The sequence below is a fragment of the Haliotis rufescens genome, unplaced genomic scaffold (genome assembly GCF_023055435.1).
Source record: "Haliotis rufescens isolate VD_foot unplaced genomic scaffold, xgHalRufe1.0.p SCAF_9, whole genome shotgun sequence".
NCBI classification, from domain to species: domain Eukaryota; kingdom Metazoa; phylum Mollusca; class Gastropoda; order Lepetellida; family Haliotidae; genus Haliotis; species Haliotis rufescens.
Window position 1 is genome coordinate 33,528,649 of NW_025964383.1, and position 20,431 is coordinate 33,549,079.

At 41.0% G+C, this 20,431-nt stretch overlaps 1 protein-coding gene across 2 annotated transcripts in view; it reads left to right on the forward strand.

Moving 5' to 3' along the window:
* Positions 1-248: 248 nt before the first annotated feature.
* The window catches only part of LOC124111163 (guanine deaminase-like), a 29,727-nt gene continuing 9,544 nt past the window's right edge, over positions 249-20,431 (forward strand). Inside the window, exons 1-7 of one of the 2 annotated variants that reach the window (XM_046470778.2) lie at positions 256-273; positions 6,625-6,737; positions 15,211-15,299; positions 16,022-16,193; positions 18,085-18,172; positions 18,838-18,940; positions 19,715-19,742. In XM_046470778.2, the coding sequence (XP_046326734.2) occupies positions 6,633-6,737; positions 15,211-15,299; positions 16,022-16,193; positions 18,085-18,172; positions 18,838-18,940; positions 19,715-19,742 (585 nt within the window). In that variant the 5' untranslated portion in view covers positions 256-273; positions 6,625-6,632. Of the gene's footprint in view, positions 274-6,624; positions 6,738-15,210; positions 15,300-16,021; positions 16,194-18,084; positions 18,173-18,837; positions 18,941-19,714; positions 19,743-20,431 lie in introns of both variants that reach the window. The other variant, XM_046470779.2, reaches the window with a different exon arrangement.

Below are 20,431 nucleotides of genomic sequence, written 5' to 3' on the forward strand. Positions count from 1 at the left end.
TCATATTCAGATGTATGTGGGATTATTTCACCAAAAAATGTCTTGAAACACTATCCTGTCCCAGTCACCTCAGCCCCTGCCCCAGTATGTCAACTGGGTGTCCCTTAGAACAGAATCAACACTCTGAACACATAGTGTAGCGAACTTTGTGCCTCGTATCATTTGGAGCTGCATATATCATCAATACAGGGCATTCCGCGCACGTAGTCAGTAGCTATCAGAAGCGTGGCTCTACTCTAACAAAAAGGATCCACTTTAAAAGTACAGCTGAAGGTAAGCTGACCTGATTCTGTCACTGCTTTGTTCAACTTTCTTTTGTATCTACCATCAAATATAATGATTTGTATATGTTCCCAATATCTCCGCATGTCTTTATGAGAAATGACATCGATATTGTGATTGTGCATGTACAGTAAAACTCCATCAATCAGAACTGTATCTGTCACGGTGAAATCCTATGACTAACATAACATTGTAACGAAGTGTCTCTTGTGTATATGTACTTGTCCTGAAATTAAGCGACAAAAGCCTTTCCGTATCCAATAGAAATCTCCGCATGAAGCGGGGTTTGTGATGGGTTGCAGTGGAAGAGCTTAAGACTTACCCTTCACCTGATGTAATCACTGAGTTTCAGTGAGCCATCATATAATCTTCATCCCCATTTTACCTTTTACGCCCTTTAGAAACTGTTTCCGCAGGTACTTGAGGCTGAGGATTGTCTGGGCATATTTACAGATACATGCCAGGTTATTGTATTGTGACTTATTTCTGAAAACACTATTATTTATTTTAAGCATCTGGAGTTAAAAACAGACATCTTTATAATGATGTTTTGATAATGACGTTCATTTTATATTTGAAAAGATAATTTGCATTTGTATTGTGGTATCCTTGAAGTCTATTTTTAGTTCACAATTCTCATTTCAGTTACATACATTGTATATATATCCACAAATGTACATCGCACTGACTTCAATATATTCATGTATTCATGTAGGATTTTTGTCACGAATTCCATGTCCTAGTGATATTGTGAAACACTATTCATTTACGCCCAAGTCAGCAATCATCAGTGAATAGTTTATTGTAACTGATGGGGAGACTGGGCGGGCAAGGGTGGGGAGCGGCTCAAACTCCTAACACACTCCCAAAGTTATAATATACTTATGGGAAAAAGTGGAATGGAAATGACAACCGCCATGACTTGGATGCAAAACAGCAAAATAACATCAATCATATGACATAAAGAGTGGTGCGGTGGGGTAGCCCAGTGGTTAAAGCGTTCGCTCGTCACGTCGAAGACCCGGGTTCAATTCCCCTGTCAAAGTGCTTGACTTTAATAACATGCTGCTGCATCTTTCGGCCGACTGATGATTCCTTTTACAAGACAACATTTACCCACCAGTCTATGAAGTTCATTTGTGCGTTGGTGCGGGGTGGCAGGCTATCTGCATGTCTGTTCCGCGAATACGTTTGGGTACATTCAACTGGGAATACATTCTTGCATGTGACTATAATAATTTCCTAATCACTCTTCAGGCCTCCGCGTCATACCTTTTGACGTTTAAACATGACACTTGTTGTTCCCCTTCCTGGTATTGAGGGGATACAAGGACTGATCGGCTTGAATTCAATATTTTGTGTCTGAGTTGAGTTTCAATGTTAAAACTGCGGCATAGTATTGCAGTGGGCAAACACTATTAAACCAGCATTGGTCCATACAACAAGCAGCCGCACGCACGCACGCACGCACGCACGCACGCACATTCATTCGCAATTTCTGGTTTTATCCTGAAGTATATGAATTGAAGACGTCTTGGGTCAAATTGTTGATATTAATTATACACAGATGGGACATTTATATAAATAAAAGCGGCAAAACCCTTTTCATTTCAGGGCTAGAAATAGTCATTTCTCTGCCATTACCATAGAGGAACAAATCATTGGCATGATGAGATACACGAAAATAGATCGATCTCTGAATGAATGAATGAATGAATGAATGGATGAATGAATGAATGAATGAATGAATGAATGAATGAATGAATGAATGAATGAATGAATGAATCGTTGGTTGTCGGTGCTTGGTTGGTTGGTAGGTTTTAATTAGTGAGTTCCTGAAACACGACAAACGACTTGGTTATTGAGGACGTGTTTCGCTATCATTTGAGTCGTGCATTGATGATGGAAGCAGGCACACCACAGTGATTCACACACCCTTTAAAGCAAGTCAGTATTCCCGTATCAGTCACACAGTCACGAACGAGCTGTCTAGTTCAATGCAGTCACGTGAGACGTGTCATACCGGGTACCAGTGGAGGAAGGGTTGCATTGGTGCACATCCCTACTTTGTACTTAACATTCATACAAATCAGGTTTGGTGATCGGGTACACTTAATGTATTACAACTTCATAACTGATCATTGGGTGATATGTGTGACACTAATAACACCACTATCAAACCCAAATATAATGGCTTTCGCGGTCGATTTGTATTCCTCTAACACTTGTGTGTGTTTTTGTGATCCCCAAATGCTCCCTCCTTTTACTTTAGCCGCGCTAGAGTGTGTGCAGTGCTTGATAGGCCATTGTCGATAAAGGGTGGACACGTGGAGATACAGGTCAAGTTTTATTGGCCAGTAAATTAGCAGTCATTCGGTCCCACGACTTCCGATGTCATGTATAAGGGGTGGGTGGTGGTGGTGGTGGTGGTTGTGGTGGATGGGGTTATATGGACTTTATTACTTATACGGGCGAGTAAACATTTATTTACGTTTTCGTAAACGTGTACGGGCTTATTGACACAAGAAACAAAAGCGGACAGGAAATATCCACACAAAAATATATTTGAAGCCAAACCATTTTCTAAATTATATCTTTTGACTCCAGTCAACAGACCTTTGCGTCCACTTAAAACTGGTAAATCAGTCTAAAAAGTCACCCCAAAAGCCTAATTTGACTTAATATTTGTATTCATCGTATTAAGGATATTAGTGTTCAATCACGGTGTATACAGAAGGATAACCATAGACCTAGTTCAGGTATCTTTTTTCTTGTGATGCGAATCGATTAGTCAGGAGTCTGTATTCTCTTATTTGATCAGGCAAGCGTTTAAACTATCGTGGTTGTACAGGAGCTTATGTTATAGTTTGGGTGTTTATCACTTTCAAATAGAGATGCTGCCAGGTATTCGCTAGAAGGTGAACACATGTTACAAGTCAAAATAGAGACTTGAGTTGGACATACGTCTAGCGACAAATTTGGTAATTTTGAAAGCTTTACCGTGGCCTTGCATGTTGTAATCTCCATCAAGGAAGAGTTGTATGACACCCTTTGAAATCTTTGAAAACGCAAAAAATGTGAAATGTAGGAGCTGCAGGAATATTGGTCGACATAAAGTGACAGTTGACTATTGAAAAGTTGAAGTCATCCCTCTTGTCCATTATCTCTAGTTCAGGTGTGTGGAAGGGAATTAGCTATTTGATGGTTATTGAACGATATCAGATCATACATAATCCTGAAGCTTAAGTTAAACTTCTTGGCCAAATTACCTTGTTTTGACTTTGTCAATCAGAGCAGAATTTCGTATTTATATGCATAAAGAAATAGATAAGCAAGAAGTGGAGCGCAATAGGTGCCCATGGTTATGCATACCTCTTGCCTAAATGTCTTACCCCTAAATGAAGTTATCAATGAGGAAGTCTAGCATTTCACATATTGTTTTCTCAGTAAACTTCAGATGGCATTTGCTTTCATATTTTACAAATTGCCCCAAACCGCTGAATATTGACAGGTAACTGTATCTGTGGTCAACATGTTTTGTAACAAAAGCCCAATGGATCAAAGAATGACATTTTTCCTAAAATGTGTCATGTGAAATAGTGGTGTACAAAGTTGAAAAATAAAATATTTTAACAGAATTGAAGCTGTTCTTTCCTGTCATTGTAAAACGTTAAGCAAATCTGTTTTGTTTTTGCGAATCTACATGCTATTAATTCAACATGTCTCAAATACATTCTGTGAATATAAAGAAGTAATCAGGTCTGGACCAGGCAAACCAGTGATTGAAGGTAGGCGCTCATTTAATGAGAAAATCATTCTTTGATAAGGCAGAGTATATCAATATTTCCATCAGTGCACATGCTCGTTTCTTGCACGTGATATTCGTGTCACATTGAAGGGCACGGGTGGCCCAGTCGTCTAAGGCGCCGCGATTCGCTGTGCAGAGTTGCATCCCTTGGGCACGTCTGAAACCTATGATTGTGGGTTCGAATCCCGGTTTGCCCCGATTATGTTTCTAGGTTTGTCAGCACCTACCCGTGCTCATGGGTTTCACCGAAGTGGTAAACGTCGGAGACCTGCATCACTTCGGGCTTTCCTCCCACATTAAGCTGACACGCCGCGATTTAACTGGAATACTGTTAAAAGCGGCGTTAAACCCAACTCTCTCTCTCTCTCTCTCTCTCTCTCTCTCTCTCTCTCTCTCTCTCTCTCTCTCTCTCTCTCTCTCGTGTCACATTGAGACCGATCTAAGCGTTAAAGTGACTCTCGTAACGTTACACGTATATAAATCGATGGCAATACTTTAATGTCACGATAATGTCTACCACATCACCGAGCATGACATGTTATATAAAAGTAACTATCGGTTCGTGAATTAGAATGGCCGTCGTGCCAACTATTTTCTCAAACTTAAAATAGATTCATACTTCTAGACACATTATAGAACATCTAAAACATTATATTGTGGTAAATATGTGATATGTGAGCTAGAACGCTTTGTGGTCTGTATTTATACTGTAAATTGCTCTAACATGGGGAACGTGGATTAAAATCTCTGCTGTTTATGAAAGTGAACCAAGCCCCTTCTCGAGTTTATCTTAAAGGAGTAATGTATCAATTGCATGCACGTTTGGACAACATGATGAGTGAGTATAGATTTACGCCGCTTTTAGCAATATTCCAGCAATATCACGGCGGGGGACATCAGAAATGGGCTTCACACTTTGTACTCATGTCGGGAATCGAACCCGGGTCTTCGGCGTGACGAGCGAACGCTTTAACCACTAGGCTACCCAACCGCTTCTCAACATGATGATGGAGATTAGAGAACTTATAGCACTCTGAACAAGGCCACACATGCTTGTTCTCCTGTGTTTAATCACATCAAAGGTGTATCTAATTACTCTATTAAAGATGTTGCGTCAAATGAAGTAAATTAGGAGGGCGTAAGACATGAAGAGGAGGACATATTGTTGGACTCCTTATGACATGGATAGGAGGACGTATTGTTGGACTCCTTAAAACATGAATAGGAGGGCGTATTACTGGACTCCTTATGACATGAAGAGGAGGGCGTATTGTTGGACTCCTTATGACATGAATAGGAGGACGTATATTTGGACTCCTTATGACATGAATAGGAGGACGTATTGTTGGACTCCTTATGACATGAGTAGGAGGGTGTATTGTTGGACTCCATAAGACATGGATAGGAGGGCATATTGTTGGACTCCTTAAGACATGAAGAGGAGGGCGTATTGTTGGACTCCTTAAAACATGAATAGGAGGGCGTATTACTGGGCTCCTTAAGACATGAAGAGGAGGGCGTATTGTTGGACTCCTTAAAACATGAATAGGAGGGCGTATTACTGGGCACCTTAAGACATGCATAGGAGGCGTTTTGTTGGACTCCTTAAAACATGAATAGGAGGGCGTATTACTGGGCTCCTTAAGACATGCATAGGAGGCGTATTGTTGGACTCCTTAAAACAAGAAAAGGAGGGCGTATTACTGGGCTCCTTAAGACATGCATAGGAGGCGTTTTGTTGGACTCCTTAAAACATGAATAGGACGACGCATTACTGGGCTCCTTAAGACATGCATAGGAGGCGTTTTGTTGGACTCCTTAAAACATGAATAGGAGGGCGTATTACTGGGCTCCTTAAGACATGCATAGGAGGCGTATTGTTGGACTCATTAAGACAGTGTACGAGGGTATATTAGCGTATTGCGAATGGTGTTAAATTGGAAGTACACGAACACTGAATATGCGTACGCAAGATGTTCTACTTTGCTGATGCTAGCTTTCATTGGCATAAACATATTCAGCCACACCTGTTACACATACATCTATTTAGATATATACTTATGAGGCAGCAGGCTCGCCACCATTCCAGCTCTTCTCGCTGAGTGTTGCGTGCGAAACACTGGAGCCTGTCAACATCAAAGGTATTCTCTTGTTTCGGTTGAGGTATCAATGAACATCAATATTTAGATATGGTTTGCTTTATTTGAATCCTTTGATCACAGGGAAGAAGATTATCACAATTATATGTTCGAGTGCAGCTCCATACTTTGATACCAAGTACTTGTATCGTATAGGTGCTAGATCGCAGACGTTACCATTGGGTGAAATACACGGTTATGAGACACACAAAAAATACATTATCTGGACAAGGTTTGAACCCATATCCTTCGGATCCTGTCACAATACATTCACGTAACTCCTCACACCGGACCAAGCTTCTATTTCTTGACCGTCCCCCTTCTTAAACTTCAATCTAATCTGTAACTTGATGAATGTTTGGTTCTTTCATTGGACTGTTTGGACTGTTCATATAGGATCCACAATGGCTGGGACACCCACTATTTTCCATGGCTCGTTTGTACACTCAACGAAAGAAAAGGATATGGTTACTCACAACGACATGGTTATTGGAGTTGAGAGGGGCAAGGTAGGTTAATTTAAAACTAAAACGAATGTGTTATGTCTAATCTTGGAACAAACAATCTTAAAGTTTATCCTGTACAATCATGGAATAAGGGAACATTTCAATATTGAACAAGAAAAATCTTGATTTTTTTTTCGCCTCAATATATGCCTTGTAAGTGACTGCTAGTCTACCCTTAAAATAACGACAATCAATGCCAACACCGGCAATCCCGGACAACCACGAGCGTTAAGAAATACTGCAACTCGTTAGGTGGCACCTGACACGCTAATCAGACAGGACACACATTCACAAGCCGATACCCTGTTGACGGAGAGTTAATATCAAGCCAACCACGTCCATGTTGGCAGTCCACAACAATGTCCATCTCAAATTGCAGAGAGCAAGCATGCAACTCATTAACGGGCATAAGATACGATAGACAAGGAGCTGAAAAGAACCTATCCATGCCTAGCTAAGAATAAGGATTTTCCATGATTGTACAGAAAGTAATAAGATTTTGTTTTCCCCAAGATTGTACGTAACAAATGCACAGTGAAAGTATACGGTGACTTAGTAGTCAGTACTAACACACCCATGACAGTTTAAAAGTTAGAAAAATGTTTAGAACCCTGCATTCTGATTTGTCCGCCTGTGGTATCGAGTCTCCAGCGAAAGTAAATATTTATTTAGAGACACACGTTTAAACTTCCCCGAAAGGCCATTTCAAATGCTGAAATTGCCCAATATAAATGGTTAAACAAAGTTTTTCGGTTCCTAAATTATTTAAAACATCTATGTGATGTTCAGTTTGAAAATCCACCAATGGCGCATCACTGATCACTTCCGCTAATACCAAACAGGTAACCTTAGGCATGTCATGATAACCAAAATGGATACAATTTCATAAAACAAACCGGAAGTTATTGGGCGAAGTGCTTGACTACGTAACTTGACAATGTCCATATTGTGCCGAACGATGGACCAGTATCAATCACGTTGCCATGTGACGTCATAGCTAATCTGCATACTGGAGTAACCACACATGGCGTCTGACTGCATTTGTTGACTCCTGTGATTGACCAAGCGCCTCGCGAGTCAAATGAACTGATAGATGATATACATGTACTTAAAACAAAACATTAGAGACTCAGATGAGTAAAATACTAGCAAAGAACAATGAAGAACGAAACTCTTTTTCGCGATAAAACATTGTTCTATCATGACGTCATTTCTGGAGATTCGAAAATGCGCTCGCAACACGGTAACGTCGTATACCGGACGACGTTCTTTTTGACAGGTAAGTGTCAAGTACATTGTTCCCAATAGATGTAGCTGGGCTACGCAGTTAAAGGCAGTGGCGAAACGATCGCATCCAAAAGTAGGAATCATAATTATGACAATCGGTATTAGGAGAAAGTACAGATAATCAATTGTGAGAATATGCGGGTCATACCAAACGTAACCCACCTGTTCATAAATTGGACTTGTCCGACACTTCCGAGACCGGGTTGTATTCAGGAAGTCTTCATTATTACAATTTGGGTAAATAATTTTAAAGGTTGTACATTTTATCAACGTCCTTAAAGAGGCTGTACATACTGTTGATATGTCACATGAGAAATAAACGACTCATATAAGAAATAAACATTGCAGGGAGAATAACAACTCGTAACTGCGCCCCCCGTCAGTATTCTCCCTGCAGTGTTTTACTGTACGATAAACAACCCCTTCTCGTCGTTTATTTCTTAAATAGTCAGGGGCGGTCGGGTAGCCTAGTGGTTAAAGCGTTCGCTCGTCACGCCGAAGACCCGGGTTCGATTCCCGACATGGGTACAATGTGTGAAGCCCATTTCTGGTGTCACCCGCCGTGATATTGCTGGAATATTGCTAAAAGCGGCGTAAAACAATACTCACTGACTCACTTAAATAGTCAGATGCAACTTCTCCGTTATGGACAGGTGATATCCTTTCAGGCATTCGACACGATTGTATTCTTTTGGGAGAGGGCTTACCTAAGTCGTGAAAACTTGTGCCCATTCCTTTTCCTTGTGATTAAAATATGTTTAAATCAATTCCACGCGAGACATTGGTGGTGGTGAGTTGGGTTTAACGCCGATTTTAACAGTATTCCAGTTATATCACGGCGTGTCAAACCTAGAAACGTAATCGGGGCGAACCGGGATTCGAACCCACAATCATAGTTTTCTGGCGTGTCCAAGGGACGCAACTCTGCACAGCGAATCGCGGCGCCAGAGACCACTGGGCCACCCGTGCCCCCTGCGAGACAGTGAGTTCAGTGTAGCACAAGTACTAGTCTGGCAATACAATCCGTCTCCTGTGGTTGCTTTTTGCGTTCTCAAAATGTAAGTTAGGGATAGGTTGGTTTTGGTGCTAACAAGCGCTGGTCCTGTGTTTGTCAGCAACGTACCCGTCCTCAAGGGACCTACATTACTCTGGTGTTTCGTCCCAAATTAATCTCACACCTTGTGAAAACAGAAATACTGTGTAATCCCGTTTTATTTATCCTTTCATTGTCATTTCTCATTGTAGGCTTTGATAAACTGAGACCAACAGTTGATATAATTTTGTATTATTGGAAGTCTAATGAAAGTTCCAAGTACACATATTTCAAAACTAATTGCAGCAATATCTTGCTGTATGCCATACCGTTTTCTACAACAGCTGGTGATACCTGTAGAGATGAACACTCTCGCAAGTGTGTCATATTGTTCTACGAACCGAGTATCAGAAAAGCAATATTTCCCTAGAGGCGGGAATAATTTTGTTTGTCTCACAGGAGCCCGCTGAATAGTGAAACTTATCGCGCCTTCAAGCAGTATGCATACGGAAACAGTGCCCGCTGAATAGTGAAACTTATCGCGCCTTCAAGCAGTATGCATACGGAAACAGTGCCCGCTGAATAGTGAAACTTATCGCGCCTTCAAGCAGTATGCATACGGAAACAGTGCCCGCTGAATAGTGAAACTTATCGCGCCTTCAAGCAGTATGCATACGAAAAACAGTGCCCCCGAAAAAGGCGTCTTTCGTCAGTATTTGAATATGACTGACACAAACGTCACTTGAAAATGCATTTTATTTATATAAATTATGAGTAACTCAAATATATAAACATCATTTGATGTAGAACATTCCCGTCAGACGGAATTTTGAACATTCAAAACACGAGGTCAGGTGAAGGCCAGCAGGAGCACTAGCCATAAGATATTGCACAAAACAAGAGTGAGTGAGTATGGTTTTACGCCGCTTTTAGCAATATTCCAGCAATATGACGGCGGGGGACACAAGAAATGGGCTTCACACATTGTACCCATGTCAGGAATCGAACCCGGGTCTTCGGCGTGACGAGCGAACGCTTTAACCACTAGGCTACCCGACCGCCCCTCCTGAAACAAGAACTATTGGAACAAGAACATGGAACTATGGCAATTCGTACATGTGGACTGACTATTCATCGTCAAACGGGAAAGTTTGCAGTGTGTCTACCTTTAAGGACTGGCTCCCTGTCAAATGAAACAGAAGGATTCGTTAAATTCCCATCATAGATATGGAAGACCCCACCGTATATAGAGCTGCAAAATATTGTGTGAACAAAATCATACGACACGGCTGTGCTTGTGTTGGTGAGAGATGTAAGATGTGCGCTACTTTGGGATGTAGCTTCGGGGACAAGCTCTGCTGTCGACGTTGACGCTGACTGCACTGTCGACGTTGACGCTGACTGCACAGTGGATCGACGGTAGTGACAAATTTGCCTTGACATATTCTCGGATGAAGAGACCAGACTGCCTCATGCCCTGCGTGAGTAATGCGAGAATAATTGTTCACGCTCTGAACAATTTCACTCCCCGACAGCTGTATAATATGCGTTGGTGCAATGTTGTTGTTTTGCAACGTTTGTATCAGGTGTTTTCGATCGTCTGTGGATCGTCAGTCGTTTTTCTGTGATGTTGGCTCCGAAAGTCATGTTTTTCATTACACTCCTGAATTTGATTGTTTTCTTTGGTTTTCTCGATCTTAAACCAGATGTGATAAGGAGGGGCATACATTTGACAAAACAGAAGGTAATGTCTGCATGGGGATTTTAACATGGCAACTGGACACACTGGCGGATTTTCAGCATTTGCCAAAGCAAGATAGGGAGATTCCGTGCATTACGAGGGTAGGATCAATTCACATCTCCAGATACTCTGTCCAGTCAGTGTCAGTTTTAATACTGATGTTCCCAAAAGACAAATATATGCGTGGTGTGCATGACAGCATTCCAAAATAGACCATATTATTATAGCCACCAGAGAGTTGTGGATTCTGGAATACTATTGCTCAACTACCCCGATCAGCACACCCTTGACATCTCACTTTAATTGTCCGTGTTTTGACATCAGAATAGCTTTTATTTGCTCGAAACATGAAGTCAGTTGAGAGTGATTTACCATAAAAAAGCTGCTTTATTGGCCTATCAAAACTAGCAAGTATTCCACGTACTTTAGTAGGTTGATATTCGTCACCATTGCATTTTCGGGCACCCATTAAGCATTTTGTTTATTGGCAGCCGTCGTGTGACAGGAGTACCGGTATGCGGCGTCAGGCAACAAACAAAAACTATTGTACGCATATTGTTTGAGTGGCGGGTACTATGGGTAGGGCAGGACATGCTTGTTATTTTCTACCCGTGAATTTCAGGGCTAGAATGGGTCTTCAGGAAACAATCCTTGCCGAAAGAGCCGAGTATGCTCGTAAGAGGCGACTAACGGGATCGAGTGGTCAGGCTCACTGACTTGATTGATGTCATTGTATCTCAATTGCGTAGATCGATGCTCATGATGTCAGTTAACTGGATTGTCTGGTCCTGACTCGAGTACTTACAGACTGCCGTCATACAGCTGGACTATTGTCGAGTGCGGCGTACGAACAAACAAAACAAAATATATACTTTTCCGAATACAGTGTGTCATCACTGATCTTCAGTGATCCAATCATATACTCTTCAAAAAAAAGAAACGCAATACGGATAGTTTTGGCCATTTGGCAGGGGAATCCCGATCAGCTGTAGCCAGGGTTTTCAATGGCGCCCAGCACCATCACAAGGCTATGGGATCGGTTTCAACAGCATGGGTCAACACGTGATCGGCCATGGTCGGGACGGCCAAGAGTAACCATCCCCGCCCAAGATCGCTACATCCGACTGCGCCAACTACGGGAAGGGTTACCACATCAACCGCATCCCAAATACTCGAACTGCGCAGAATCACCGACCAGACCGTACGAAACCGACTGCATTAGTGTCGTCAACACAGAGTATGGCCTCAACTGCGATGGAGAGATGTCTGGTTCAGCGACGAATGTAGATTTCTCCTCCGTCGAGGGGATGGAAGAGCACGGGTTTTCAGACTCGGGGGGAACGTTATGCCGGAAACTGCGCATTATGATGTGGGTGGCTATCTCTCATCATGGCAGGTCAGGTTTGGTCCATATCCAAGGCAATCTTACGGCTCAACGATTTATCAACGAAATTTACCTACCACACGTCCTCCCAACTGCAGCCAACGGCAACGGTGTATTCCAACAGGATAACGCTCGACCGCATACAGCACGGATCACAAGAGCCTGTCTACACAACAACGACGTTGATGTTCTCCTCTGGTCCTCCAGATCCCCGGATTTGAACCCGGTAAAGCACCTGTGGGATGAATTGGATAAACAAACCATGAAGTTACAGCAGTTGGCTTTAGCGTTGCAGTCAGAGTGGGCTACCATTCCCCAGGATGTGATTCACATACTCGTCTCTTCAATGGGCAGAATATGTCAGGCCGCTATCGATTCCATCGGGGGACATACGCTTTATAGGTTGTAGCTGAATAACTAAATTTATGTTTACATAAAGCTCGTACAAATGATTCCGGTCGGGATATGAAATTTGAACGATATTACCTACGCTGGGTGTATAAATGATTACATGAACATTTCACGCAAAATGTTAACATCGACTGGAACTACATTCAGCATGCATTCCATAACATCCCTACGTAATTACAATATTATAAATGTCTGAAGTTAATTGATTTGCGGTCGTGACTTTGCACAGCTTGGCAAGCAAGCTGCTACTGCCGTGCTGATGAGTCAAGCTCGCGTCAGGATTATTCCTCGAACACGCTAGTTTGAAATAACATAGGAAGGCTCACGACTTTATAATAAGCAAATTAAAGAAAAGTCATGATTGTGGATGATTGTCGCCGACGTTAGTTCTCATCACATGACGGGTTCAATCACTGCAGATCAGCCACCGGTGCAAGCATACATGCCATGTGTGGTGTCATGCGGCCCCGCATAAAACGCAGTGGTCATGATCACAATCCAGGAGACATACAGAAACGTTGGCCATGAGTGACCTTTATGGCAGCTTTATTCCTACAAGTTTCCATGTCTTCTGTCTGCCCCACACCGAAGCTCATATTGCGTGTTCAGATATTTGAAATTTTCAGAAATAGAAAACCCATTCAGTCATTCATAGTTTAATCTCTTCACATCTGCTTTATCTATTCGATCAAATGATTGTGAGTAGGTCAGTATTAATCTATTTTTTTTATTGTGTATAATTTTGATTTTACATCTTCCTAGACCTTAAAGATAACGTTTTCTATGAAAAGTTTATCTAATTGATCTTATATGTATGTATCTATACGGCCCAGTCATCTTAGGCGCCGCAATTTGCATGCGTCTCTTTGTCGTGCCAGAATCCTATAGTCGTGGGTACGAATTACGATTTGCCCAGAATAACTCGAACTGTTGTGGAAGCATTTAAGTATAAGACACCAAGATGATTGTTCCAAAGTTTCTCACATATTTTACCTGTTCTGGCCTAACAGAAATGCTAAATTTCAAATTAAGATGAAAGCTTTGCAAAATGTCAACTGTCCTGAAAACACTGAAAGAGTTCATATGTGTGAGAGCTAGCATTGCGTTCTTTACAACACAACCACGTAATAATTCTTGTTAGAACCAAGTCGGAGGGCTAAAACGGTTGACATTGACAGTTTAAGAGGGTTTAGGAGGGTAACGTTTGCTTTACAATATGATTGAGGCCCTGGCCAAAGGTGTTATTTTAAGACATGAAGATGACATCAGGTAGTCCGTGCACAATTTTACTTTGAGCCATAGTTGTATTTTAGCCATGACGCTGAAACACTCAATTTGAATTTGTTGAACCGCAAAATGAGTGCATGAGTGAGTGAATTGAGGTACGCCCAACGTGACGCGGGTCTTAGACGATTATGTCTTGTGAAACTCAGGAACATGTGTCTGGCAAACCTAGAAACCAAATCTTGTTCGCACTCAAGACCTAAGGTTTTCCGTGACGCAGTAGAATTGCGGTGCCTGAGACGACTGGGCCACGCGATCGCTGGAACATTAAAGAGACATTGCTGTTTGTTACCAATTTGAACGCTTGGATTACATTTAATAACATTTGTGTCTTCTAATACGTCAACGTCAGAAAAGGTCCATATTATATCTTGCTCTTTTATGCTTCTTACTACTGGTAACATGAACAATGTGTCTGAACACCTCGTCTTGGTACAACAGGCGTGTCATGTGCAACGGAAGAGTCCATTTCCATTGAACAGGGGACAACGGTTGAGTGTGACGTGGTGCAGGTTCATGCTTTGTCAATGCGCCATGTAAACTCTACACATTCATTGAAGCTGATCACATCACTCTACTGATTGTAAACTACCATCTGTCTTCGCCGCTTCAATATTGAACATAGATTGGTTTACCCCACGGGAATCAATAGACGTTGCAAACCGTAATTACAATGTGGGAAAACCATGTCATTGTTAAAGCTTTGTTATGCAAATAAAGCTTCTTCAATTCGTTTTTAGATAGCTTGACTCAAAGCCCATTGAGCCAATGTTGAGACCTGTTTGTACGTTGTCCGTTGTCCGTTGTCCGTCGTTAACATGTCCTCAGAAACCACAGGGCCAATAAAACTGAAACTTAACCACCAATGCATTTCCTTCTCTGAAATTGCCAGACCGAGGAAGCTGATAACTCTGCCATGTCTGCTTGACATAATGATGACATAATAATATCATCAGGATGAAACTGCTTTTTTGTGTGAAACAATTGGAAACATTCCCAGCATTAGAAACATTCTTCTCCTTAGAAGGTTTTCAGGACTCAGTGTGAAGTAAATATAACTGTGTTGTGTTGTAACAATGCTCTACAATAGCACATTCATTCGTACACAATTTAGATATTTCACATTTGTTAATACTTTTGTCCTCAGTATTGACACTGGAAATATGTGAGTGAAATGGTGACAGCAACGTGTTTTAAGTGTCTCTCTCTGATCACATTTAAAACTGTTGAAACTACATGTCCACTATTGATGTATTCGTTGAAGTGGCAGGCTTGTGGAACAAGGTATGGGCGAAACATGCGTATGTTGATGTATCCTCTAATGTCTCTAATTCAGATAATTTTCATCGAACATGAAACACGCCTTCCCGATTTGATGAGCGAATACAGCGTGCCTCGTGACAAAGTCAGACATCTGGAAAAATGGTCAGTAAAATCAAATACGTTCCTGTAAAATGAGAAATATCGGTGATCAAACATTGTTTTATAATATGTACGGAGGGATGTAAGCAGCTTTATGCCTCTTTTGATGACGTCAGAGATGTTTCATGGTAGACTGTCCCAGATAAATTTTACACATGACAAGTATTGGACAAACATATATATGGAGGACTTATATGTAGGTCTTATGACTTATATTAAACATAGTTGGAGCTTCAATGTTGAAAGAATTAACTGTAAGAATAATTTTAACTGTAGTATTAAAACAACCCTTCCTCTGTGTGTGTGTGTGTGTGTGTGTGTGTGTGTGAGTGTGTGTTTCTGTGTGTGTGTGTGTCTGTGTGTGTGTGTGTATGTGTGTGTGTGTGTAGGATATGTCTACCCTTTACATCATATACGAATATATTACAATGTATGTTCTTTCATTGGGGCATTATGCGATAATTATATGATAATTTAGAATGTATGATGCCATGAATTAAGTAAGCTGTTTTCTGTTTCGTATTGATTTGTTTGTTCTTTGCGACACAGTCAGCATTATTCCACCTATATCATGGCGGGTCTTTCGAGTCTTTCAATTGGAAGAGGATAACGCGGAATCAACCAAGTCACCGAGATTGACGAGCCTTGAGATAAGCATTTAAAAAGGTTACTGGTAGCCATATTCTATTTCTTAATCCGCACGGGATCTGATTTATAAATCGCAGGCAGTTTCTGATGCCTGGTTTGGTGGACACCCACATCCATGCTCCTCAGTATGCGTTTGCTGGCTCCAAAATGGATCTGCAGCTGTACGACTGGCTCAGCACCTACACATTCCCAACTGAAGCAAAGTTTAAGGATCTGAAATACGCCATGGATGTCTACAGCAAGGTGGTGGTAAGTCTCAACAATGGTACTGAGTTTTAACGTAAATAATTTCAATATTGACGTCGACGTTGTTTATTCTGCATATTGTTTGTAACACCGTTGTCATTGATTGTGTGTCAGATCGTTAGACAATAAAGTCTGTTCTGCAGATAGAAACGTCATTACTGCAGATTATTACGTCAATACGGTAGGGATGTACGCTCATGCTGTACTTTAACGTCAATGCGTTAGATTTTAACGTCGGTTCTGCACATTGTTATTACTGTAGTGCTGTAGGTTTTAACGTCAATGACGGAGTTCCAAACGTAGTTGCATTGCTGACATCGATCAGCCTTCTCATTGTAATTGTAGCGGCTGGGTAGCACAGTGGATAATGCAGTCGCTAGTCACACTAGTCGAGCCATGTTCGATTCCCAAAAAATGGTACTATTTAGGAAATCTGTTTGTGGCGTCCATCGGTAAATTTTAGCTGAAATGTTTTCTCAAAGCCGTATGATCCCTGTTCATACATGTACTCACAGTCACTCACGCAGTCACTCGTTTCTCTTAACATCAATCACTGTATCTTTCTGGTCCAAGGTCGATTATTTACAGACCGCCGTGATAAGCTGGACTACGAAGTCGTGTTGTTCATTAGGCTATGGTCTCGAAGCTAACATCGCAATAGTACGAATTGTGAGAAGAAGTTTAAGTATGCAATGAGAGTAATGTATAGGCATGCGTAGCTTCTGAGGTTAATGAAATGTCCAGTTGCCGATTTACTAAACACTACTTGGCTTGCCCACCGCTTTTAGTTAATAAACTTTTTACACTTGTCACCTTTACACTTTGGTGGGTATTATTAAAGAAATAAATGACTGCGGTTTATTCTCCCTGCAGTGTTTTATTGCACGATAAACAGCTCCTACTCGTGTATTTCTTGTATGAGATATCAACCTCATGTGCAGCCTCTTTGATGTTAATAAAATGTACAAGCTTAAAAGATATGTTACAGTACCTTTTTTAAATAATGAGGACTCCCTGAGTACAATCCGACTTCGGCATTGTCGGGCAAGTCCGTTTTATGAATACGTGGTTGAAGTTTCGTATTTTCCGGATATTCTCATAATTTTCACGTCGATTATCTGTACCTTGTCTCCAAATACGTATTGTCAAATCCCTCCCATTGGTTTGGATGAGATCGTTCGGCAATTGCGTTTATCTGTGTTGCCCAGCTACATCTATGGGAAACAACTCTCTGGACACTTCCCTCTTAAAAGTTACGTCGTCCAATGTACGACGTCATCAAGTTGCGAGCGCATGTTCGAATCTCAAGGAATGTCGTCATGATATACCAATGTTTCATACTGAATTAAACCACGCTTCGTTCTTCATGTATCTTTGCGATTTATCGCGTAGCTATCTTATATAGGTTTATGAACACGTCGCTTCCATTTTGTTCATTTTGTTGTCACAGAATATAAGTACCCATAAGGCACTGTTTTTTTTGTATGTACTGTACTATAATTTGTCTGTTGTTTAACGCATGGCCCAGCAACATTCAACCTGTATGAGGGCGGTCTGTAAATAATCAAATCTGAACCAGACAATTCAATGATTGACATCATGAGCATCGATCTACGTAAGTGGGATACGATCACATGCATCAACCAAGTCAGCGAGCCTCCCTCGATCCCGTTAGTCTCATCTTACAACAAGCATGGGTCGCTGAAGAGAAATTCTAACCCGAATCTTCTCATGTGAATATACAAGTTAAAATTCTTAAACCATCCTTTGAAGAAATATCATTGAAACATTCCAAACATTGAAGACATCTTAAAATCAGGTTTTTGAACATATTAATGACCAGTTATCATTTTCAATTACAAAAAAAGTGACGCTTTCTTATTCATTTTCACAGGATCGAACTCTGAAAAACGGAACAACGACTGCATGCTACTTTGCTACATTACACAGAGATGCGACAAACCTACTTTTTCAGATTATTGGTAAATGATGGTTCTTTCATTTTCATTTTCCATTTTGCTGTATTAAGCTATTAAAACATCAATTATAGTGTCCGTTACTGTTTCGTGAACCTTTCACAGAATTGCTGACTGAGAAAAAAATATGAACCACGTAATGTTTGCATTTACGACAGCCTTGGGCTGATGATATTTTTATTGTCATACTTCAAGGCCAAATTATCAGTAATCTAGGGTGACACAAGTGATCTGCTTTGCGAGTCATGCTTTACACGACAGTTAGTTATCGTTGTACATATATACAACTTGCGTACATTTACAAAGTAAAGACGTCAGACGGACGGTATCTCCCCTATGTTACGGCTTGTACCATACCTTCCCGTATGTGTGGACCTATGGATGACACATCCAAATTTCAAGTATCAGTGATCAAATTTAGGTTCGGTACAATTCTATTATTCCTGTGTCCGGGTGAACACTTTACAAGCTTTTGCAGGTGTTTTGTGGCGGGTGCATCCGGTATGGCAGGAAAGACTCATCTTTACCTGAACACCTGGTCGGGAAATCTTTTAATTACTATTTGATATTTTTCATAAACTCATGCTCCTGATTTAGTCGGAGCTGTACAATGAACTCTACTGTCAGCGATTTCGTACTGGTATGGAAAGGGTTCTCGCTTTTGTTCACAGAGAAAGCCGGTCAGAGGGCCTATGTTGGGAAGGTGAACATGGACTGCTGCTCGCCCACCTATTACAAGGAAACCATGGAAGAGTCATTGGAAGACACAAAGAAGTAAAACCGTTACCAACCTTAAAACAGTCAACTCCGTGTGTAATAAATACCCTAGTTCGCATTGTGCGGAGTTCGTATTTTTACTAAGAACTAGCTTGACATGATTCCCAATGAGGTTAGTTCTTTTCATAGATTTGGTTGGATAAAGATTTCAAATTGGTTTGATGCAGCCAACTATTCAATTTATCAGTCTTAATTAGTGTTTCATTGAAGTATGTTTATTGTACTGGCAAGTCCAGTCTCTGTACCTTTTACAGATTACTACCCCATTACATTAAACAAAATGTTGGGTTTATGCAGGGTTACAAAGTAAGAACAATTTGTATAGGTTTTGCTTGAATCACACAATCGTCAGATGTCTTTGAGTTGCTTTATTCAGCATATCCCATTCTTTCGATAATTCGGTGGTGATTCGGTGGCGATAATTAGTTTCATGTGACCGAGCAGATTGTGTGTCAGTTTACCATAAAAACGTATTGCACATGCTGTCAATTGCTGGTTTATGTGATCCAGACATTTTGGCGAGCATGGCCAAATAATGTGTCAGATGCGACCTGATCACTATGAGTGGGTGGTGCTAACAGTATGGCAGGCAAATATGCTTACCCTTTCCGAGAACACCTGGTGTCGTTATTGATTTTGTTCATATAATTTTAACGGCTTTGTTTCCTTTCACGCCCAGTGAAATCCTTTTCGGCGGAAAATCGAGACTGGTTATTCTCTGGCATTTACATTTTATATGTACTATTCACCACGACCATATATTGTTTTCAGATTTGTCGAATCAACTGTTTCCAAAAAGGTAAACGTGAAAGTTAATTACATTTTACTCAGTTCTTTCGACTTAAATTAGAACATACTTCAAGTGTTTGAAAGGCATTTAGAAGTGATACACATAAGGAAGAGAATTTATGGATGTCAACTTCTTTATAATGAGGAACACAACGTTTCGGAGTATATGCTGACTCCTTCATCAGGTGCTCATGAAGGAGTCAGCATATACTCCGAAACGTTGTGTTCCTCATAATAAAGAAGTTGACATCCACAATTTCTAATCCTCAGAACACACTTCTTTACATTTTATTTCCTCGGATTCGGACAAGACAAAACATGCCGCCGGCTCCACGAGAATCCCATGATGTACATGGCATAGTGGTACAAAACAACAGATCTGGAAATGCACGAGGTAGAACATAACACGATATATGCATACATGAGCAAGTTATTATATCTGTGTTAATAGGTGTGGACATCACCTAAACGGATGAAAAGAATATCAAATAATACTGGGACCGATCGATGACCTGCAAATAAAGGTTGTGGTGTGGTTGGAGGTGGGCTAACGATTGCACTTAAGAAATACACGAGACACGATTAATGGCTGACTGCAGAAAGCACATGGAGAGGTTGCGCATGCGCACAACTTATGGTTACCTGGTTAATACCAAAATATGGACTGATAAACGAACAGTGGTTGAACTGAATACGCAT